The following is a 21,698-nucleotide window of genomic DNA, read 5'->3' on the forward strand; positions in this document are numbered from 1 at the left end:
TAAGTTATTCCTATACAGGGTATATTGTTCTAAAACATTTCATTTAAAAAAAAAAATTTACATGGCCTACAAATCTGTATACAACATGTCACAAATGTCAACAAAAAAGAAGTCTTACTTAATCTTTTTTTTCCTATCAAAAACAGGCCTACCAATAGGAATCGGCAACAGATTACAATGAGAATGTGACCCAAAACTAAGAAACAGCATCATTAATCTGAGAGCACGCTGTCGAAACCATGGAAACTGTGGCACTAAATCACACAGACCGCAACATTCAAAACTAGGCATGCGCAGAACAAGAGGGAAGTTGCCTGCTACTCATGAAGATCAGCAAACAACGAGTACATTTACATATTACAGCGCTAATATAGAATATTCTAGATGTGTATTGTTATATTAGTGTAGTATGATGCCCTTTCCATGATTTGGGCAGCATGCTTTCAGTTTTATGATGCTGGTTCTTAGTTTTTAGTTAGTTCTCATCGTTTTCTGTTGCTGATTCTTTGTGTTATGTAGACATATGACAGTTTTTTGTTGCAGTCTTTCATATCCTGGTGTGTCAGCATGTCGGAGGAATGCCCGAGGGGATGCAGATATTAGACATTTAATTGGAGGAACCCAAAGGAATGAGCATGTGCTGATAAACCAGGGGGAATCTTGGATTCAAACCCATGATCACCATCTTCCCGAGGCAAGGGGGATAACTCACTGTAACAGTCCAATTTTCACCCATGCTGAACAAGGCAGGAGTAATGGAGTTATATTTTGGCTGGACTAACGAGTCTATGCATAGTCCAATCAAAATCTCGTAACAAAATCTACACCTGCTTTGTAAACTAATGTGTAGATTTTGGTAGATAGCAGGAATTGCAAAGCATGTGTACCATCAACTTAGCATCAGCAAAATTTTCCAAATCATTTCAAGTTTTTAATCAAGGTGCTCACATGATTAATGCACTCCGCGAAGTAAGACCCATTTTGATACAATTTCAATCTTGATTATCGATAATATGGTCTTTTCTGGGTGCCGCCAGATCTGATTGGTCAATAGGTGGGACATAGAAGGCACATAACTCGTAATAGCCACTGGTGGCACTACGTTCGATCGGAAACTTTTAGAGCCAGTGAACGCCCTTGCCTCGGGAAGATGCATGATCATAGGTTTCTGGCATGCCTACTAAGGGAGACAACTCTATTCAGCGAATTATGTCACCTAGAAAACTGGGCCATGCATGCCTACGAATGGGTCCAGAGTGTTTGTCATGATAGAATGGATACACCATACACTGGATAAAAGAGGATAATTCAGCTCTTGTTGTCATGGCTTTAAAGAACTCTATGTCCATAGGAGCAGAAAAATCAGATTCTCATTGTGCTGCTTGCTCATCATACCAAATACCAGATGGATATTCCTGCCATGGATACCATGCTTGAAGCCATTTCTCGATGTCCTTCACGTAGATAGGACTAGAATATTGCCGAGAGGGACATAACTCTAAACTCAAAAGGCATCAGTGTTAACTGAAAATTTGGAACTGTTTAAACCATGGTAACTCACCCTCTCTCATGCTAGTGGGTCCACAGTCTTTGACAGGAGATTCCACCATGGCGTCAGCCAGAGTCTCACGGAGACGATCCTCCTCCTCCTCGCTGCTCCGCGGTTGCCGGACCAGGTTGGACTCGGCCCACCCACACAGAACATCACTCAGATTCGGCGACTGGTCAAAACTTCCTGCATCATCAAGTCAATGGTTTATATGAACTTTTGAAACATTTGAAGCAAAAGTGTTAGTTAAGTACAACAGGATATTCACCATACTGCTATGCAAAGTGTTTTTTTCTCATCTGTAATATTTATTATTTTTATACTGTAATGAAGCAATCAGAAACTTAACCAAGTAAAAATCAAGTGGAATCAAGTCTTGATTAACTAACCCCCACCCGCACCCCTTCCCAATTGGAACTACACTCATTGCTGTAGATAAGGAAGTGAGACTAACCAGCTTCTATAAGCAGGGCACCAGCAGTGTGGGTGTGGGTGCGGCCTGGCGATGGGCTGTAGTCTGTGGTGGAAGATCGCCTGTAGGCCGGCCGTGTCGTGGAAATGGCCACTGGACTGGACCGGGCTTGATGGATTCTGGAAATCAAAATCACAGTCAACCCTTGTTATAATGTCATATTTGTAAATGCCATCTTGTAATCCTCAGTACAATGCCACCTTATAACCCTCAGTATAATGCCACCTTTGTAACCTCAGGATAATGCCACCTTGTAACCCTCAGGGTAAAAAACCATCTTGTAATCCTCAGGATAGTGCCAACTTGTAACCCTCAGTATAATGCCACCTTCGAACCATCGGAATAATGCCACCTTGTAACCCTAAGGATAATGTCATCTTGTAACCCTCAGTATAATGCCACCTTGTAACCTCAGTATAATGCCACCTTGTAACCCTCAGTATAATGGCATCTTGTAATCCTCAGTATAATGCCACCTTGTAACCCTCAGTATGTCATCTTGTAACCCTCAGTATAATGCCATCTTGTAACCCTCAGTATAATGCCACCTTGTAACCCTCAGTATAATGCCATCTTGTAATCCTCAGGAGAATGCCAACTTGTAATCCTCAGTATAATGCCACCTTCTAACCCTCAGTATAATGCCACCTTCTAACCATCGGAATAATGCCATCTTGTAATCATCAGGAGAATGCCATCTTGTAATCCTCAGTATAATGCCACCTTGTAACCTCAGTATAATGCCATCTTGTAATCCTCAGGAGAATGCCATCTTGTAACCCTCAGTATAATGCCATATTTTTGAAACCCTCAGTAAAATGCAAGCTTTGTGTAGCAGATGTAACCTTTGTACATACTTACTATATATTTTTTCAGTGAATGCTATTTTATTCCATTTCAGGTTCTGTGTTGAACTTTAATGTATAATTAGTGGTTAGGATAGTTCAAATGTAGTTCATGTGTCCTTCATGTACCAAGCTAATAACATATCAAGCCATGCCATGCTCAACTGATTGGCCAAGCTAACCCTCCAGGTGACCCTTTGTCTCACTGCATGCACTCAGTCTGCACACACTCTCTGCACCAACACGTCCACAGTTACACCAGGTACATTACATTACTTTAAAATGTCTATATCTATTTGTATTGAATGTTATTGCTTTCAATGTTGCAGTATATAAACTAGTAAGGAAAGACTTCCACGCCACCCCCCTCCAAAAGTTATATATGGATGCATTGCCACTCAATCCTTTTAATAATATATATTTTGGAGGTTTTACCACCTGGAATAATAAGTTAACAATGTGTTCAGTAGTATCTCAGCTATTATCTATGTAAGTACACATGGACAACTAGGCCCATCAATTGTAAACATTGGGAATGACAAATATATAATAACCATTCTATTTCTTGATTCTGGTATGAATGAGAAATGAGTGTAAGCATGTTTCACGAAATAGGCTATGTTTTAAACCCTTTGGTATTAGCTCTGTACAATATGCCATATGTTTGCTGAGGTTCACTATTATATGTCCACATGATGTTTTCAAGATCAAAATAGCAACACTGTGGGACTGGTCATACGATTCCATATGTTTGTTTGTTTGTTTTAACACCACACTTAGCAAAATTCCAGCAATATGGCGGCTGTCTGTAAATAATCGAGTCTGGACCAGACAATCCAGTGCATCGATCTACGCAATTGGGATACAATGACATGCATCAACCAAGTCAGCGAGCCTGACCACCCGATCCTGTTAGTCGTCTCTTACGACAATCACATTCGCCCTTTATGCCAAGCATGGATTGCCGAAGACCTATTCCAACCCGGTGGAGTAATATAATAAGGTGTAAAAAATATGTTTAATTCAGAGGTTATTTTGGATCTGATGCAGTACTGGTCTCATTCACAGCCCCACCTCTGCAGTCTGGTGGTAGAGCATCCGCCCAGAAAGTGGAAGGCCCGGGGTTTGATCCTCGGCCGCATCATACCATAAGACGTTAAAATATGGTACTTGTTGTTACCTATCTGGCACTCGGCATTAAGGGGGTAAAACCAGGACTGGTCGGCTCGGAGTCAGTATACTATGTGAGTGAGGTATTCATGTTCAAACATGGTATCATGATATCACCATAAAATATGCATTAGTCAAGAGTATTCCAAGCGCACGCTATAGAAGTGCAATAATCTTGGATGTGATGTTAAAGCACGTTTTACCTCTCTTCATCCACAGGCACACATATCACACCATAATTATCATGTCAACTATTTCTAGATAAGTATATGTATCATATGAACCTTGTACGCATTGCATATATGCATGTACTATATAAGAGATTCTTAAACTGATTATATGCCAACTTTGTAATCCTCAGTATAATGCCAACTTTGTAATCCTCATTGTAGTGCCAATATTTTAATCCTCAGAATAATGCCAACTTTATCCTCAGTGTGCCAACTCTAATCTTCAATATAATGCCAACTTTGTAATCTTCAGTACAATGCCACCTTCTAATCCTTTGGATAATTTTAAGATTGGAAATAAGATTCATTAACCCATACCAAACATCAAACTTTCTGGATGTTTATGAGTGCACAAATTCACATAATTCCTTCAATTTCCCTCTATTGTCGAATTCAAGGCTCTTCAAGACATCATATTAAATTATAACGTCTTTCAAAGGCTAATTCAAAATTAGGGCTTCTCAAGACTGTATTGCCAAATCAAGGCTTTCTCAACTTGTGCAATTTCTAAACCTTTTATAATACAAGTAATGACAAAATTTGGTTTTGGACCAAATATCATTAAATGGGTATGTATTTTGACTTCTAATACCACTGCATCTGTTATTCAAAATGGACATCTATCATCATTTTTTAGGCTTGAAAGGGAATGTAGACAAGGAGATCCAATTTCACCCTATCTATTTATTATCGCTGTAGAAATTCTAGGTATTATGATAAGAACAAATACAGATATAAAAGGTATAACACTTAACGATAAGGAAAGTAAACTAGGTCAGTATCCGGACGATGCTCAATTATTTCTACATGGATCTGAAAAAAGCCTTAATACTTCAATGGATACCCTCAACAAATTCTATCAAATGTCAGGACTTAAAATAAATGTAGAAAAAACAAAAGCAATTTGGATAGGATCATTGTCTGAAAGTAATCTAGTTTTAGCACAAGACTTTAAACTTGATTGGCATATGGGAGATTTTGAAATTTTAGGGATAACTTTAAATGCATCATTGAACGACCTTTGGGTAATCAATACTAGAAAAAGACTAGAACATATTTATAGACTACTAGCTAATTGGCGTAGTAGAACCTTAACTCTTATTGGAAAAATTACGGTTATCAAAACTCTTGCTATATCAACTCTGGTACACATCTTCTCTGCTCTACCCAATCCACCTAAAGCTTTTATTACCGACCTAAACACATTAATTTTTAGATTCCTTTGCAATAACTAAAACGACAAAATTAAGAGATCAACTATTAGTAAAAAAATAATGAAGATGGAGGTCTAAGGATGATAGATATTATGTTTTATTAATGCTCTCAAACTATCTTCATTACAAAAGTATATAAAAAAGCATGAAGATTCTACAACAATCTTTCCTCTAAAACATCTTTTCAAATATGGTTCTAATGCTGTAGAATGTTTATCTAAACATGACAACCCTTGGAGAGATGTATTGTCTGCTTGGAAGATATTTTACCAAAAAATGAGTTTGTATGAATATGATTTAGACCACATTCTGAATCAACCACTCTGGCTGAATCATTTATTTAAATCATCTTATATTATAAAAAACTGGTTTAATCAAGGTGTTCAGAGTGTTAGAGACCTTTGCGACAACAACGGTTTTCTTAGTTTTGAAAATTTCAAACAGAATATAAGATCCAGGGAACTTTTCTAGACTTTCAAAAATTACTGAACAATATTCCAAAGAGTTGGAGATTTCGAATCAGAGACACCACTTGATGTTAATGTAGTTCAGCTGAACAATATATGTAAACATTTTTTTAATAACGTTAAAAAATCAAGGACTTTTATGATGAACTAATTAGGAATGATACTGTACCAAAATCATTAGAACACTGGAATACGGTTTTACCTCAAGGTTTGGATTGGAAAGATATACTTCTATGTTATAGAAAATGCACACGCGATTGTAAACGTTTAGATTTTCAATATCGATTTACAAACAGAATAATTTACACTAAGAAAGAGTTATTCAAGATGAAACTTGTCGATGAAGATATTTGTACTTTCTGCAAAACTGCTTCTGAAGATATGTCTCATGTATATTTCGATTGCCAATCTGTTCAACCATTCTGGCGTAAAGTTGAAAACTTCCTAAATAACAACCTGCAAACAAATTTTATCCTTTCGAAATTTAATATCTTTTTTGGTATTTCCACTCAAAACCATGTAGCAAATCATATTATTATACTAGCAAAAAGATTCATCTACATATCAAACATAAAACAACAAGATTTATCTTTCGAGCAATTTCTTTCACTACTAAAAGACACAATTTGTTTGTAAAGTTTTATCGCTAAAAAAAATAATCAATTTAACCAAAATGCTCAGAATTGGCAAAACTTACATCTCATAATCTAACGAAGCAGTTGAAACATACTACCTGTTAATTGTAATCATCTATTTCTTGTAGTTGTAAACAAATATTTATAATCTCCCTCACAGTTTGAGATGACGACATATCCTACACAACCTGCCTGTCCTCACCTATGAAAACTATAACTTGTGTTAATACTGTCATATATATACATGTTAATACCTACACTTGTAACAATATACATGAAATGGAATAATAAAAAAAAGATTAAAAAAAAAAAAAAAAAAAACTTGTGCAAAAGTCAGTTTGAGACAACGTCCTAATTTTAGACAATATTTTGGGCATGACTCTATAGCTCGACACAGTGATCCTAAGCATCTGCAGTAAAACCTGACAGGTGACACGCTCGGCTGCAGCAAACACTGGGATGACACAAGTGGTTTGTTCAAACACTTACTTGAGACTTTCCAAATCACACTCGTCTGCGGCTATGTCCATCCCAGACACATGTGCCTGTGTCTCGGGGCTGTGGGACAGGAGGGCCGAGGAGGTCGAGGACAGCGTGGTCGTGTTCTGGTAGGTCTTGAAGGAGAACTGAGGACCCATCCACAGCCTCCTGTGAGGCCCGACATGGGTGATGATTTCAACCTGTAGCACAGAGGTCAGAATAACATACAGTCTCTGAACTTATGTATAAGGTTAACTCTAAACACCAGTCCTTGAGCTGAAAAGGTGATGAGTATTGGCTGCTAGAGCTGTGAAGGGGTGAGTATTGGCTGCTAGAGCTGTGAAGGGATGAGTATTGGCTGCTAGAGCTGTGAAGGGATGAGTATTGGTAGCTAGAGCTGTGAAGGGATGAGTATTGGCTGCTAGAGCTGTGACGTGATGAGTATTGGCTGCTAGGGCTGTGAAGGGGTGAGTATTGGCTGCTAGATCTGTGAAGGGGTAAGTATAGGCTGCTAGAGCTGTGACGTGATGAGTATTGGCTGCTAGATCTGTGAAGGGATGAGTATCGGCTGATGAGTATTGGCTGCTAGAGCTGTGAAGGGATGAGTATTGGCTGCTAGAGACATGAAGGGATGAGTATTGGCTGCTAGAGCTGTAAAGGGATGAGTATTGGTAGCTAGAGCTGTGAAGGGATGAGCATTGGCTGCTAGAGCTGTGAAGAGATGAGTATTGGCTGCTAGAGTTGTGAAGGGATGAGTATTGCCTGCTAGAGCTGTGAAGGGATGAGTATTGGCTGCTAGAGACATGAAGGGATGAGTATTGGCTGCTAGAGCTGTAAAGGGATGAGTATTGGTAGCTAGAGCTGTGAAGGGATGAGCATTGGCTGCTAGAGCTGTGAAGAGATGAGTATTGGCTGCTAGAGTTGTGAAGGGATGAGTATTGCCTGCTAGAGCTGTGAAGGGATGAGTATTGGCTGCTAGATCTGTGAAGGGATGAGTATTGGCTGCTAGAGACGTGAAGGGATGAGTATTGGCTGCTAGAGCTGTGAATGGATGAGTATTGGCTGCTAGATCTGTAAAGGGATGAGTATTGGTAGCTAGAGCTGTGAAGGGATGAGTATTGTCTGCTAGAGCTGTGAATGGATGAGTATTGGCCGCTAGAGCTGAAAAGGTGATGAGTATTGGCTGCTAGATCTGTGAAGGGGTGAGTATTGGCTGCTAAAGCTGTAACAGGGTGAGTATTGGCTGCTAGAGCTGTGATGGGATGAGTATTGGCCGCTAGAGCTGAAAAGGTGATGAGTAATGGCTGCTAGATCTGTGAAGGGGTGAGTATTGGCTGCTAAAGCTGTAACAGGGTGAGTATTGGCTGCTAGAGCTGTGATGGGATGAGTATTGGCCGATAGAGCTGAAAAGGTGATGAGTATTGGCTGCTAGATCTGTGAAGGGGTGAGTATTGGCTGCTAAAGCTGTAACAGGGTGAGTATTGGCTGATAGAGCTGTGAAGGGATGAGTATTGGCTGCTAAAGCTGTAACAGGGTGAGTATTGGCTGCTAGAGCTGTGAAGGGGATGAGTATTGGTTGCCATGGGGAGCTGTGAGGCGGGATGAGGGTAGTTGTTTTATTACTACAGTAAATACTGGGGGGTCTGTAGGACACACTACACATGGAAGGGTGGGTTAATACAGCCTGCTACTGTAAATCATGAACATAATATGTCAAGTGACATATTAATTTCCCAAGTATCCCTGATATACAGTGTCTTCTGGAATAACATGGTTTGAATGCAAAATCAACAAAGATATTCAGTACAGATGAACATTGAGAAAATGCTGGGTAAAAATCCAAAACAAAGTGACTGCAAAAATCTAGACAATGGATAGCAAGTTTGGGGATAATGACCCCTTTGTTTTTGAATAGCAAATCATGTTTAAATAAGGCAATAAGCAAAGCTCTGTCAACTCTGTTTCCTCAACTTTCAACTTCACTTTCAGTGATCATGCTAATCGAGTACCTGGGAGAGCCATTGTTCGTCAAGGTCATCCTTTATGCTGTGGTCGGAGGAAAGACTGTCTCTGGAGTCGTGGCGAGATACAGGATCCATCTCGGACATGTCTGACAAATAGACAGAGTGAGTTACTAGATGGGGCTACCCAATTTATACCATACTTCATTAAAAAGAATAAATGTGTATCCGGGACAGTTGCTGGGGAGGTGATTGATGGTTCTATATGGGGTCAATGACCTGTAAAGACCATACCGTGGGTGGTGGGTGGGGCCCTATATGGGTGTATGTAAACACAAGACTGGGACTGACCAGGGAAGAGGTGGGCTGCTGACTGTGGGAGGGGTGGGGCTATACATGGGGTGTATGTAAACACAAGACTCGGACTGACCAGGGAAGAGGGTGGGCTGCTGACTGTGGGAGGGGTGGGGCTATACATGGGGTGTATGGAACACACAAGACTGGGACTGACCTGGGAAGAGGGTGAGCTGCTGACTGTGGGAGGGGTGGGGCTATACATGGGGTGTATGGAACACACAAGACTGGGACTGACCTGGGAAGAGGGTGGGCTGCTGGCTGACCACAGCTTCACTGGCCACCACAAGGGGGTTGCTGGGCTGCTGAGGCTTCACTTCTGTTGATGTTTTTGTTCTGAAAACAAACACAACTTCAGAAGTCCTTTCAGACTGACACACTGATGCAAGATTCCTCCATAGCAACATGCCAAGCATACTGATCAGAGAGATGATGCAAGGGTTGCAAATCTGTATTCCAGTGCAGTATACCTAACTCAATATGTGTTGCTATCTGTGACAGACATACCCATACATGTGAAATGAACCTGCATCATTAATGTCCATGAAGTGGCAAAGGCTGTAGATATTCACCACTTTAGTGAAGCCATAAATATGGTGCTGACTCGCCAAGGATCAACATTTGGAGAATCTAGGATTTGAACCCATTGAAGACTATCCTGGCACTCACATAGTCCCTGGTTACTTACTGACTCAATCTTCCTTACATCCATCAAACCTGTTAACAGTCAAGTTTCACACTCGTAGGAAACAAAGTTTTCAATTCACCTCTGTAACAACCACTGGAGTCTCCCAGCCACGCCCAAATCTAGAGGACTGTCGTCTGCCACTCTTTCCCCTCCAGGCCGAGCCCGGGGCTCCAGGCTGTACTCAATCAGGCTCCCATGTTGGCCCATAATAAACAGTGACTCAGCCGGCTTCTTTGTACCCTCTGAAACATACAACACGATGAGTAGCCTATCAAATGTGTACATTCAAACAGAGGTTGTCAGTGAGCAACACTGGAAGACTTCCAGACCCAAAGTATCATGTAAGATAAATGTCACTATGAAAGTCACTTATTGCACACAAAACCAAAGAGTAGTAACTACTGCTGGCAAACGCATAAAGAAATTGTTAAACCTGTAGGAGGTCACGAGAGTTAAGTTATAAAGTGTGCCATGGCCAAGTACACCGACAAGTGCATGTTTGATTGTAATGCCTGCAGAGCATCCTTAATAAGCCCTGTGACTCCATGTGCCACCCTTACTTGCAATATTACTTCAAAATACTGGAACATCAAATTATTATTATTTTATTATTTACACATTTTTGCAAACCAATTATCTTGGTCTGTGACAATAAAATGAAAATATATTTGTTGTTAAATGTTTTATTATTTGGCCTTGAGTTGTTCAGAGCAGAATTTTGTATGTATAAGTATGTATTTCTGAGATGGATTTGCAAGAGGTTTGAAATGGCCAGAACATAAACATTTGATCTATTATTATCAAAAAAGTTAATACCGTAAATCTTGACGGGTCACGGGTGGCCCATACGTCTAAGATGCCGCGATTTGCTGAGCAGAGTTGCGGCCCTTGGGCATGCCAGAAACCTATGATTGTGGGTTGGAATCCTGGTTTGCCCCGATTATGTTTCTATGTTTGTCAGCATCATACCCGTGCTCGTGGGTTTCACCGAAGTGGTAAACGTCTGAGACTTGCATCACTTCGGGCTATCCTCCCACATTAAGCTGACATGCCGTGATATAACTGAAATTCTGTTAAAAGCGGTGTTAAACCCAACTCACTCACTGTAAATCTTGAAATTAATTCTGACTGACTGCTGATCCCAAGACAAAAATGTGCCTCAATATTGAATGGCTCATTATGAACTTGTTACAACTGCTGCTTAATGTATGTGGAACAGACAGTTGTTATTACTGCAGTTCCGCTATCCCAAGTGTGTTCTGAATTTCATTCAATGTAGTTTACAAATATTTCAGCAAAATTGTGTGTGTACTGATCACCAGATCAGTCCATCTGATTGTTATTTACAGCAACCACGAGCAGATTACTGCTACTGACCCCTTGAAACAAATTTTAGTTGACAGAGAATGGATACATGTATTACTAATGCCATATTTTGACTCTCAAAAAGTATATTTGTTGTAGATCAAAATAGGTAGACTGTGGGACTGTTAATAGTATAGGTCATTTTTGTGTATTTGTGCCGCACTCAGTAATATTCCAGCTATATAACGTCAGGTGAGCTGACACAAATGACAAATATAATCCTGCTCACCCCTCCTCTCCACAGTGAGATTCTGTGTCCCAATGGATGAAATCCTGGGCACAGCAAAGAAAGCAGCCACACTGAAGATGCTGTCACTGCTGGTGGCGTGGGTGGGGCTCTGCTGCCTTACCCCCGTCCCCACCCCGGGGCCAATCCCTGGCAGACTCAGCTGTTGTTTGAGCTGAGCCAGGGGGTAGATGGTGGTGGGGTGGGGGTAGGGGGGCAGGCGGGGGTTACCCATGTTGTTGTTCAGAGCGTTGTGGCGGATCAGGGTTGGGTAGTGGTCCGGAATCCCTGCAAATTAGATCAAGTCATGTGAAGAAGAGCATTTCAGGTGGCTTGTAAATAATCGAGTCTACGATCCATCTAGTGATATTATGAGCAACATCCTATACCACTGACATGCTGTATGAAGAGACGCAATTAAAATGATCACAAAGCCTGAGGTGAGGTGAAATGGGGTTTAACGTCGCGTCCAAGATTACTGCACTTATATAGTGACGTGCATGCCCGTGTGTGTGTGTGTGGCTGCTTGTACTAGTCCGTACTGATGCCAATTTATAGTGCTAGCTCACTGAGATACCATGCCGCAGTTTAACATGAATACCCCACTCAGACACAGTATACTGACTCCGAGCCGACCAGTCCTTGTTTTAGCCCCTTAATGCCAAGTGACAGACAGGGTAACAACAAGTACCATCTTTTAACGTCTTTTGGTATGACGCGGCCGGGGATTGAACCCCGGACCTTCCTCTCTCCAGGCAGACGCTCTACCTGACCATTCTATAATTTTTTATCATCTCTTATGGCAAGCATGGATTGCTGGGGACCTATTCTAAGGAACAAAGGATCATAGTCTGGGAAATGTGGAACTCAAAATGACGTGTGTTTTTTTGCAGCCAAGGCGCCCCTTATTCTGAATTATCTCCCCTGATGAGGGTTCAAAATCTGCAGATGACGAACCAAAGGGGGCATCTCACATCCCAAGAAGAAAGAAAAACTGGACAGTTGTGACAAGTGGTATCGAAGAGACAAATAAATAATATGATGACACTGACATTAAACACAGATTTTCCAATGACTGCGCATCTGATTTCAGATACTCAGAAGTGCCAGAATGACTGACGGACTACAGTATGGATTTGTGCTCACTCTGCAACTCAAACCCTTAAAACGCAGGTGTCCCCAGGGCTTGAAAAGTTTTTTAAACCAAAATTGTCCTGCAAGGCAACCACATAATAATTTGTAGTCGTCCTGTAATATTTTCACTTGCCCTGTTAAATTTCATAAAGTTTTGAACAAGTGAATTTTTCGAGCCCTGGTCCCATAAAACCCTATTTCAATCAATCACCAAAATGAAGCAATGCAGCTAGCCGAGAATCAAATTGTCAAAGATACAGCGTTACATATCTGACAAAGAGTGAATTAATTCTCATTCTTCCACTGACTGCACCATGTACCTGACGAGCCAGGGCTGCCCGACAACACGGGGCTGCGTCGCCCGGGGGAGGCGTGGTCAATCTCATCCAGACCAGCACTCTTGTGGAAGCGGCTCATCCTGTTGACCACTCGAGGGCTGCAGTGGGTTCTCATGCTCACAGCACCTGTAACGTGCCAATACACCAAGTCACTTGGAATCAAAAGGAATTTCAGTTCAAACTTGATAACCATGGTTATGTTCTTTTGAAAATGGCTGCTGTCTTGTCGCTGCTTGTTGTGTTTACCTCAATGTCACACAGGAGACTCACTTTGAAGCATGATGTACAATTAAGTTCTAGTATTTTACTTTTACTTCTAAAATTTTGATTAGGCTAATCAGTAAACAATGGTAAAAGAAAAGGGTAGAATAGTACAAGGATGGTGAAAAACAATGATCGTTATGGATAAAACAAGGATTAATGGATAAAACAAGGATTAACAGACAAAACTAATAGAAACGGATAACAAGAGTCATCAGCAGATGACATATACCCCAGGCCCCCACAGAATCGAAAGAACACATCTTCTGACTGTTACTTTAAGTCCAACTTGATGAGTAGTTATCAAACTATCCCATGGAATTGGGATTCCGAACCTTGTATTTCTATGTCAGGTACACACCACTATGAACAGAGTCAAAGACAAATTTGTTGCCATGGAAACAGGAAAAACTATAAAAAAAATTAAATTTCTAAATAGCGAAAGACACCACTTGATTAATACATGTACAAGTTTGAATGAAAAAGTTCTGAATTTTGAAAATTCCTAAATAGGAAAAAGCATCACATTGCCCTTGGTGAATAACATTTACCAGGTTTGGATGAAAAGTTTTTAACAGTTTTCATGTTGTGCTCCAAAAATGACACCCACCTCTACCTTTAAAGACTAAGTCCAAATTGTTTCCATGGAAATCAATAAAAATAAAAATGCCCCAAATCCACAAATAGCAACAGGCACCTATTCAGGATCTATTTGATATATCTGTCAATTTGGATTGAAAAATACTGAACGGTTTTCGAGTTACGCTCCAAAAACCTAATGATTATGGATGGATAGACGGGCATACGAACAGATGAGACAGACATTATATGCCGGGGAAAAAAAATATTACAAGGACACAACCAGGATGAAACAAGGCATGGGTTAGTCTAGCTAAGGATATAAGGGTAGATACTCAGGTCAGACTCATAGTGGTCTGGTCACTTACCTCCATATGGCGTGATAGGGAACACATGCGTTGTTCCCCTGTGTGTTGTCACGGCAACCCAGCGAGTGTCAAGTGTGAAGGTGATGTCAATGACCTGAAATAGACACCAGATGGAAAAACCCCATTCCAATCAAACGTCCAATCAAAACATGAATACTTTCCACATCAGTGAGGAGCTACAGGGGTGGGCCATCACAGGCAATATGTGAATAGTACCAATACTCAAAGACATACCTTTGCCGTGGTATCTCCTCTGTGTAGTGTATACAGATGATGAACGGCCCCTAGTGAGGAGCTACAGGGGTGGGCCATCAAGGCAATATGTGAATAGTACCAATTCTCAGAGACCTACCTTTGCCGTGGTATCTCCTCTGTGTAGTGTATACAGATGATGAACGGCCCCTAGTGAGGAGCTACAGGGGTGGGCCATCAGGCGGAAGATGTGAAAGTTGTGTCCCAGTTTACATGCAGTCAGAAGCAGTGTCCCGCTTTGATCAAAGCCCATAGCAGCAACTGGCTCATTAGCATGTGCATGGAAGTGAGCAATCAGACCATCACAGTCTTGATCATCATTGACATGGAACTGAAACAAGAGAGTGTGTAGGTGTGCATCATTTCCAGGCTGGAAATTCATCAAAATTTGTCAAAGGCATTGTCTACTTACTCCATCATTAAATCAGAACCTGGTCCCTGCACATCGGCAATATTTCAGCCATATCGTGAGGACATCCATTACTGGTCATGTCAGAACAACCTTTCATCTGACTAATCAGAGCATTGCTTACAAGATCAGAAAAGTAAAAAAGGTTAACACAGGGTATTCCGAATGACAGTTACAGGCTGTCGTACTGAATCTGTCATTATCACTGTCTATCTCTCACTTCAGTGAGACAAACATTTGAACGGAAGAGACTCTACACAGACTGTAGGGAGTAATGCCATAAAATCTATATAGCTAGGCCATATTGTTGACATTTCTACATGTTCTCTCGGTCAGTTTTCAAATTTTGAATTGAGAACTTTGCCAAAATAGTATTCAAAGTTTAATCTGGAATGGAAGTCGCTTGTTTCTTGTCTAGCGCTGCACACAACAATATTCAAGCTATATATGAAAGTTGCTTCTAAACAATCAAGGTGGGACCAGAAATACAAGTACTAATAGTATGAGTAAAGATACAGGCCATCGGGGTGTAATGAAAAGTCCTGACTTATTTAGACACCTCTCACATCAAGTAAAAGTCCCTGGCTACCGGTTCTAACCCAAAAATCCCACGGGCTCATTACTTATTTACTGGGATAGGAATTTGTTCATTGATGACACTACAATCTTGGAACGTCAGTCAAGTGGGTGCTGGGTCAACATTTTAACAAGTCAAGAATGAACACTTGTAACATGACCTCTGCCATACCAAATATAAACCAATTTGACTTGAAATCAATGTACTGATGAAACAATAAATTTGGTCCGAAAATGTAAATTGAGTTATCTGGAAACACAAGACAGCAGTTCCAGACAGTAGTACAGGAGCTAGCTTGTATCTAGGGAGTGCTGTGGTGATGTAACTGTAGTGCGGGTGTGGCCAACTCACATGGCTGCCGGTCACAGTCTGCATGTCGATGACGGACACAATCCCCGGCCTGTAGTTGTTGTCAACCTGTGAACTTGTCTCCCCTTTCTTGGTGCTCGGAGAGCTCTTGTTGCCTGTCACACTGCTCATCATGGCTTCCCCGAACATCGTCAGACCCTTGAACGCTCCCTGGGAGGGAACACAAACTTGTTTTAGAGATTATTGTGACTCAAGATAGTTCTGGTAGAAAATTTTATTTAGACGTAGCTTGCCTTCTATTTCATACCCCTAAATTAGTCATATATTTGATACCTCTAAATTATTGACTATGAACCTCAGGTTAATGTGTGTGCTTTCCATTCAGATGAAAATACTTCAAATTCTGCAATAACATTCTTGAATTCTAACTACAGAAGTAGGAATATCTTCTTACTGACATCAGCACCTGGACTTTTTAACATTTAACTTCAGCAAGGAGTATGTTAAAAATACTATAAGTAGACCCCCACATAGACATGCACAGAACAGCACTTAGCTTTCCCCTTGAAAACTTTTTGTGAAGATCCCTTTTCGTTGCTTGCTTCATTTTTTTAAACAATTGTGGCTAGACATGCAATATAGGGAAAATAACAAAGATCAAATTGTCAGGATAATTATCAGGCAAAACATAGTTTTTCTGAAGACTTATTCTAACCAGGATCTTCATGGGTAGTTTAACTTTTATAAGAACTGCTCTTCAAACATGTCATATAAAAGTAAGATAAAGATACTTGTAAATGTGTGAAAGAAGCACTTCAGCTGAACATGTACAGTATGTTTCAACTAACAACATTCATCACAAATATCAGAGCTGGGCAGGAAGGCCTAAGGCTTAAAAAAATAAAAGAATTGGTTCTCAGGCAATGACTTTTGAAAATATATTGTGGGCGGGAGATGATTTGGTTTTTTTCTGCTTGTTCACAGCAGTATGTAACCAAATAAACAGTTGTGTACCATCAACCTGGGAAAGGGCCTCCCTCCATGAACGAGCATACAAACTCCAATTGCGGCCATGACTATATCACAAGATGTACAGTGAAGCAGTGCACATGTAAAGGGAAGTAACTGTGTACTTTATTGGATTGCACTGTTTTTAAATATTAGGATTTTTTAATGTTTTATTGAAAATGGAAACAAAAACGAAACGTCCGGAAGACTTTATGATGATGCGCGTAGTGCCCGAGAACCAAGACCTTTTTTTAGCTTAACAAAGATTCTGAAAGCAGTGCAGCATATATTTTATAAGTAAATGTGAGGATGTCCAATTGCAACAGTCTTTCGTTTGTTCTTGTTTGTTTTTTGTTTAACGCCGCACTCAGCAATATTCCAGCTATATGACGGTCTGTAAATAATTGAGGCTGGACCAGAAAATCCAGTGATTGACATCATGAGGATCGATCTACGCAGTTGGAATACGATGACATGTATCAACCAAGTCAGCGAGCCTGACCACCCAATCCTGCTAGTCGCCTCTTACGGCAAACAGACTTTTCGAAAGTCATTGCCTAAAATCAATTTTTTATATCTTAGTAACATATACTTGCAAATCTCTCTATCCGCTACATAGTGGAGGTAGTTTCGGAGACTGCATCTTACCTTGGCTGCACTGATGACTGTGGCAGCGTAAGACTGGGCTCCATCTCCCGACATTCCACCACACGACTGATGCATTGACACCAGCTGAAGACACGAACAAAAACAAATTCAGCATCAAAATTTCCTAACAACTATCTCTGACTAGTTCCTGCTGCCTTGTAATTATTTCAACAATTATCACATTGCATATTGTTTTCACTTCCATTTTCAAACTACCATACCTGAATGAATATCCCAGAACACCTCAACCACACATGCAAATCAAAGCTAAAGTAGATTTAAGTACAAGAGAATTGATATCTCCATTACCACAGTTACAGCTTAACAATTTGTGAAAGTTCAATGAAGTCAGAATGAACAAATTACTTTTTTTCATATTAATATTTATTCCTATAAATCTTTCCCTGCAAGTATCTGGTGAGTGATCATTACCCGTCTGTCAGCATACGCCAGCCATCTTGTGCCCAGAGCGACAGGGTTAACATTGGGCCCTGGACAAGGATAGCACCCTGGATGTAAACAGATTCAATATTGTTGATAAAATAGCAAGAAACCTTCTACAAAGTCGCATGACAAATACATCCTCGCGTGATGACTCATCCGTCTGCTCCACACAAACTACATGACAGTAGGGGGAGAGATTTTATGTCGAGATCAGTTATTTTTTCAGCTACAGCTACAAAACCAGATTTTTTTAAAATTTAAAACGAGTTTGAATATTTTTTTAAGAAAAACACCTAGCAACAATGTAATTCTGTGGCAGGCAATTTCTTTTTTCTCAGCAATCTGAAGCATAATTTTTTTTTCAAAATTTTGTGGTGGGTCCCGAAGATATGAAAGACGTCAGCAATGCTGTCCAGATGACGTAAACAATAAACTGGTGTGAAGTGATATTTGCCCTACTCAGTTACCTCTAACCCTGTAGGTAATAAACAGTTCTACACAGACTCACCTGACACCCAGAACAGCTCCCGGAACTGACACGTCTCATACACTGCCAGCTTCTCTTGACACACAACAACAAGGAACCTGGAACATAGATTGACATTATAATGACAAACACATGACAGCTCAAGCCCACAGAGAAATTTCACCATGTTCACTCAAGTGTACGGGGTAATGTCACCTATTTCCAATGTTTGTTTGTTTTTCTGTTGTTTAACGCCACACTCAGCAATATTCCAGCTGTATGACGGTGGTCTGTAAATTAATCGACTCTAGACCAGACAATCCAGTGATTGACATGACATCATGAGCATCGATCCATGCAATTGAGATTGATGACATGCATCAACCAAGTCAGCGAGTCTGACCACCCAATCCTGTGAGTCATCTTTTACGACAAGCATGGGTTGCTGAAGACCTATTCTACCCGGGATCTTCACGGGTCTATTGCCAATGTCATGAACACTGGTTGACATCACCTGTCATTATGTAATGCGAAGTTTTCCACCATATTTGCTCCTATCTCACACTTCTCCCTTCTTCTTCGATCCTATGTGGGAAAGTACTTGAATCATGTTTCCAGCTTCTGAAATAAAGATAGCCACCCAAGCCCCCCCCCCCCCCCCCCCCCCCTGCATCTCCATGGTTACGTCCAAAAGCTAGGTCAATTACGTGCCTCACGTGCATGTTGTGCCTGCTTGAACTGACCACATGTACACCTCTACCAAATCATTCTCTTTCGCAGAGCTATAAGGATAGAGTAAATGTGATGCAGGGATGGTCGGGTGGGCCTATCGCGTGTGAGATAGGATAAGTATATAAATATACAATTTATACTAAAATTTCCAAATTTTAAAACTTTGATCAATGATCATCCAGTGTTAACGATCCCGATACGTTACTCAAATGAAACAGCATGAGATTGGGTATACATGCCCAAATTGTTTCCCTGTATGTCATCATACATATAGAACGACTGCGTAGCTGTAAACGCATAATTGAAACAGCAGCAACTATCCCCCACAGATCATAGGTTTGGTAACTCTTATAACGCTTCGTCAAGGTTATCAAACACATTCAAGTGAAGCGAACCAAAACGAGAAGAGGAACAATCAATTATATTCCATAGCAATGGCCCTTTAACCAAAACCCAACATCACAGATGATCTTTTTCATCGAAAGCATGAATTTCACTAACCTGTGCAGCGGTGGCCAAAGCCAACAAAAAGACAGTCTTCAGCGTAAATGTCTCCAAGTCCTTCTCCGTCAGTGGTTCGTAATCGCCGGAAACAGGTGTTGAAGAATAACGTTTCGGTCCCACGAAGGAGGCCGAAAGCGAGCGGTTTTGTCAGATAATTTGTAGGAACGGATGAGCGATTGTAGCTCCGTAACCATAGAAACCTTCGCACCGGAAGTGGTGGCAATGACTGAGTTAACAGCCACGAGGTAGGTTGCCAATGTGGATCCCCGAAGTTTCCAAGTCGAATGCAGGTGATGTAAGTATTCGGCGATCTGTTGAGGCCAAGCCGAGGTAGGAGTGGAAATATCACAAATATTACAAATCAGTCCCAAAAGTCGTTCACTTGTGGTCATAATGGCGCCTGGTGGAAGAACGATGGGCAGCAGTGATGGTCTTCGCTACCCGCTTTGAGTAGCCTTTTGCAATGAGGGACTTCTGCAGATGCGCCAAACACAAAGATGGAGCGTTGTCAGGGACTGATGGAACCACCGAGAGTGAGGTTGAAGGAGGAGGCCGTCGCGGAACGGAAGACGTTGACATCGTTCGTCGGCGTGCCTAAGCAAGGTGGGGAACCAGTTGTGTGTTGGCCAATAGAGAGCGACCAAAATCAGAGACAGGCGATTGGTGGCTGTTACGTTCTGCAGGACCCGGGAAAGAAGCCCTGTCGGGAGAAAGGCGTAAGCATTGAGACCTTCCCACTAGATTGCCATCAAGTCTTGCTCACAAGCCCGCGGGTCAGGGATGGGATATACGAATCGGGATAGTTGAGCATTGAAGCGGATGGCTGAGGGGTCTTACTTCCAGGACGATAAAATTGTCATATCCATTGGAACGATTGTGGATGAAGAGACCACTCGGTTGGTGATTGTCTGTCTGGTTGGGACAGGGAGTATGCTATAATGTTGGATAGCCCCGGAATGGGCCGAGCGCAAACATGTATGTTGAGAGAGTCGATAAGACAAAAGAACTTGAGAGCAAGTGAGAGTAAGGACATCGACTTCGTGGATCCCATCCAGTTGATGTACCACACTACTGCCATGCTGTCAGACCGGATGAGGTTTGACCAATGCAAAATCGTGAGAATGGCTGCCTTGAACTTGAGATTTTTTATGTGAAGGCGACATGCTCCAAAAACAATGGTTGAAGCGTTGACGAACAGATGAAGGAGACCCACTTCACAAATGTTCGATGCGACCAGCCACCATTGAAGGTGAGGGTGGAGATGGACCAGTAGAGAGATCGGCGTGTGACAATCGGTGATGCTGATAAAGGGTGCAGGAAAACACTGAAGCAGTCGCAAATGATGTGACAGTGACCGCCTGCGTCGATGTTAGGAGGCCCAGGAGTGCGAGAAGTGCCATTGGCGCAGTTGAAGGGGCTGCTAACAATACATGACGTTGAATCTTTACTCACTGGTTGTACAGGACAAACATCAGACCTTGCTGATTGTCAAACAGGGCTCCTATGAATTGGGGACGCTGGGTAGGAATGAGTTCCCGACTTTTGTATGTTGATTAGCCAGCAGAGTTGTCAGAGAAGAGGCAGTGTGAAGGCGAGTTGTAGATGGACAAAATCGGCATCTGCGTGAACTCGAATGCAGTCATCGAGATAAGAATTAAACATGATCCCGCGAAAATGTAGGAACTTCGTGATAGGCCGGGTCAGGCGGGTAAAAAGCCATGGGGCCGAAGAATTCCAAACGGGAGCACCTTCCACTGGTAATGAAAAACGAAGCAGAGGAAGTGACGGTGCTCCCAAAGGATGGGAAGGTGCAGAAAGGCGTCTTGGAGATCTAGACTGAACCTAAAATTGTCGGGATGATAGAGCGTATGAAGGAGTGTGATCGACGTTATGCGAAAATGTTACAGGGTTTCGAGGTTCGTAGCGTTGAAAGTTTTCATATTGAAAATGAGCCTGAGTTTTAAACTGCCCATTTTAAAATGGGGGAATAAAACCTGGGGGTCACAGGAAGTG

At 41.4% G+C, this 21,698-nt stretch overlaps 1 protein-coding gene across 1 annotated transcript in view; it reads right to left on the reverse strand.

The window, feature by feature from the left end:
* The window catches only part of LOC139456379 (BCAS3 microtubule associated cell migration factor-like), a 57,293-nt gene that overhangs the window by 26,067 nt on the left and 9,528 nt on the right, over positions 1–21,698 (reverse strand). The window contains exons 8-21 of the mRNA XM_071238041.1: positions 18,492–18,568; positions 17,972–18,048; positions 17,540–17,623; positions 15,926–16,093; positions 14,689–14,919; positions 14,337–14,430; positions 13,111–13,254; positions 11,660–11,944; positions 10,145–10,307; positions 9,616–9,713; positions 9,072–9,172; positions 7,072–7,262; positions 2,004–2,140; positions 1,562–1,735 (exon numbers count right to left, since the gene is read on the reverse strand). Coding sequence (XP_071094142.1) covers positions 1,562–1,735; positions 2,004–2,140; positions 7,072–7,262; positions 9,072–9,172; positions 9,616–9,713; positions 10,145–10,307; positions 11,660–11,944; positions 13,111–13,254; positions 14,337–14,430; positions 14,689–14,919; positions 15,926–16,093; positions 17,540–17,623; positions 17,972–18,048; positions 18,492–18,568 — 2,024 coding nt within the window. The remainder of the gene's footprint in view (positions 1–1,561; positions 1,736–2,003; positions 2,141–7,071; positions 7,263–9,071; positions 9,173–9,615; positions 9,714–10,144; positions 10,308–11,659; positions 11,945–13,110; positions 13,255–14,336; positions 14,431–14,688; positions 14,920–15,925; positions 16,094–17,539; positions 17,624–17,971; positions 18,049–18,491; positions 18,569–21,698) is intronic.

The sequence above is a fragment of the Haliotis cracherodii genome, unplaced genomic scaffold (assembly GCF_022045235.1).
Source record: "Haliotis cracherodii isolate W230 unplaced genomic scaffold, xgHalCrac1.p SCAF_11, whole genome shotgun sequence".
Lineage (NCBI taxonomy): Eukaryota > Metazoa > Mollusca > Gastropoda > Lepetellida > Haliotidae > Haliotis > Haliotis cracherodii.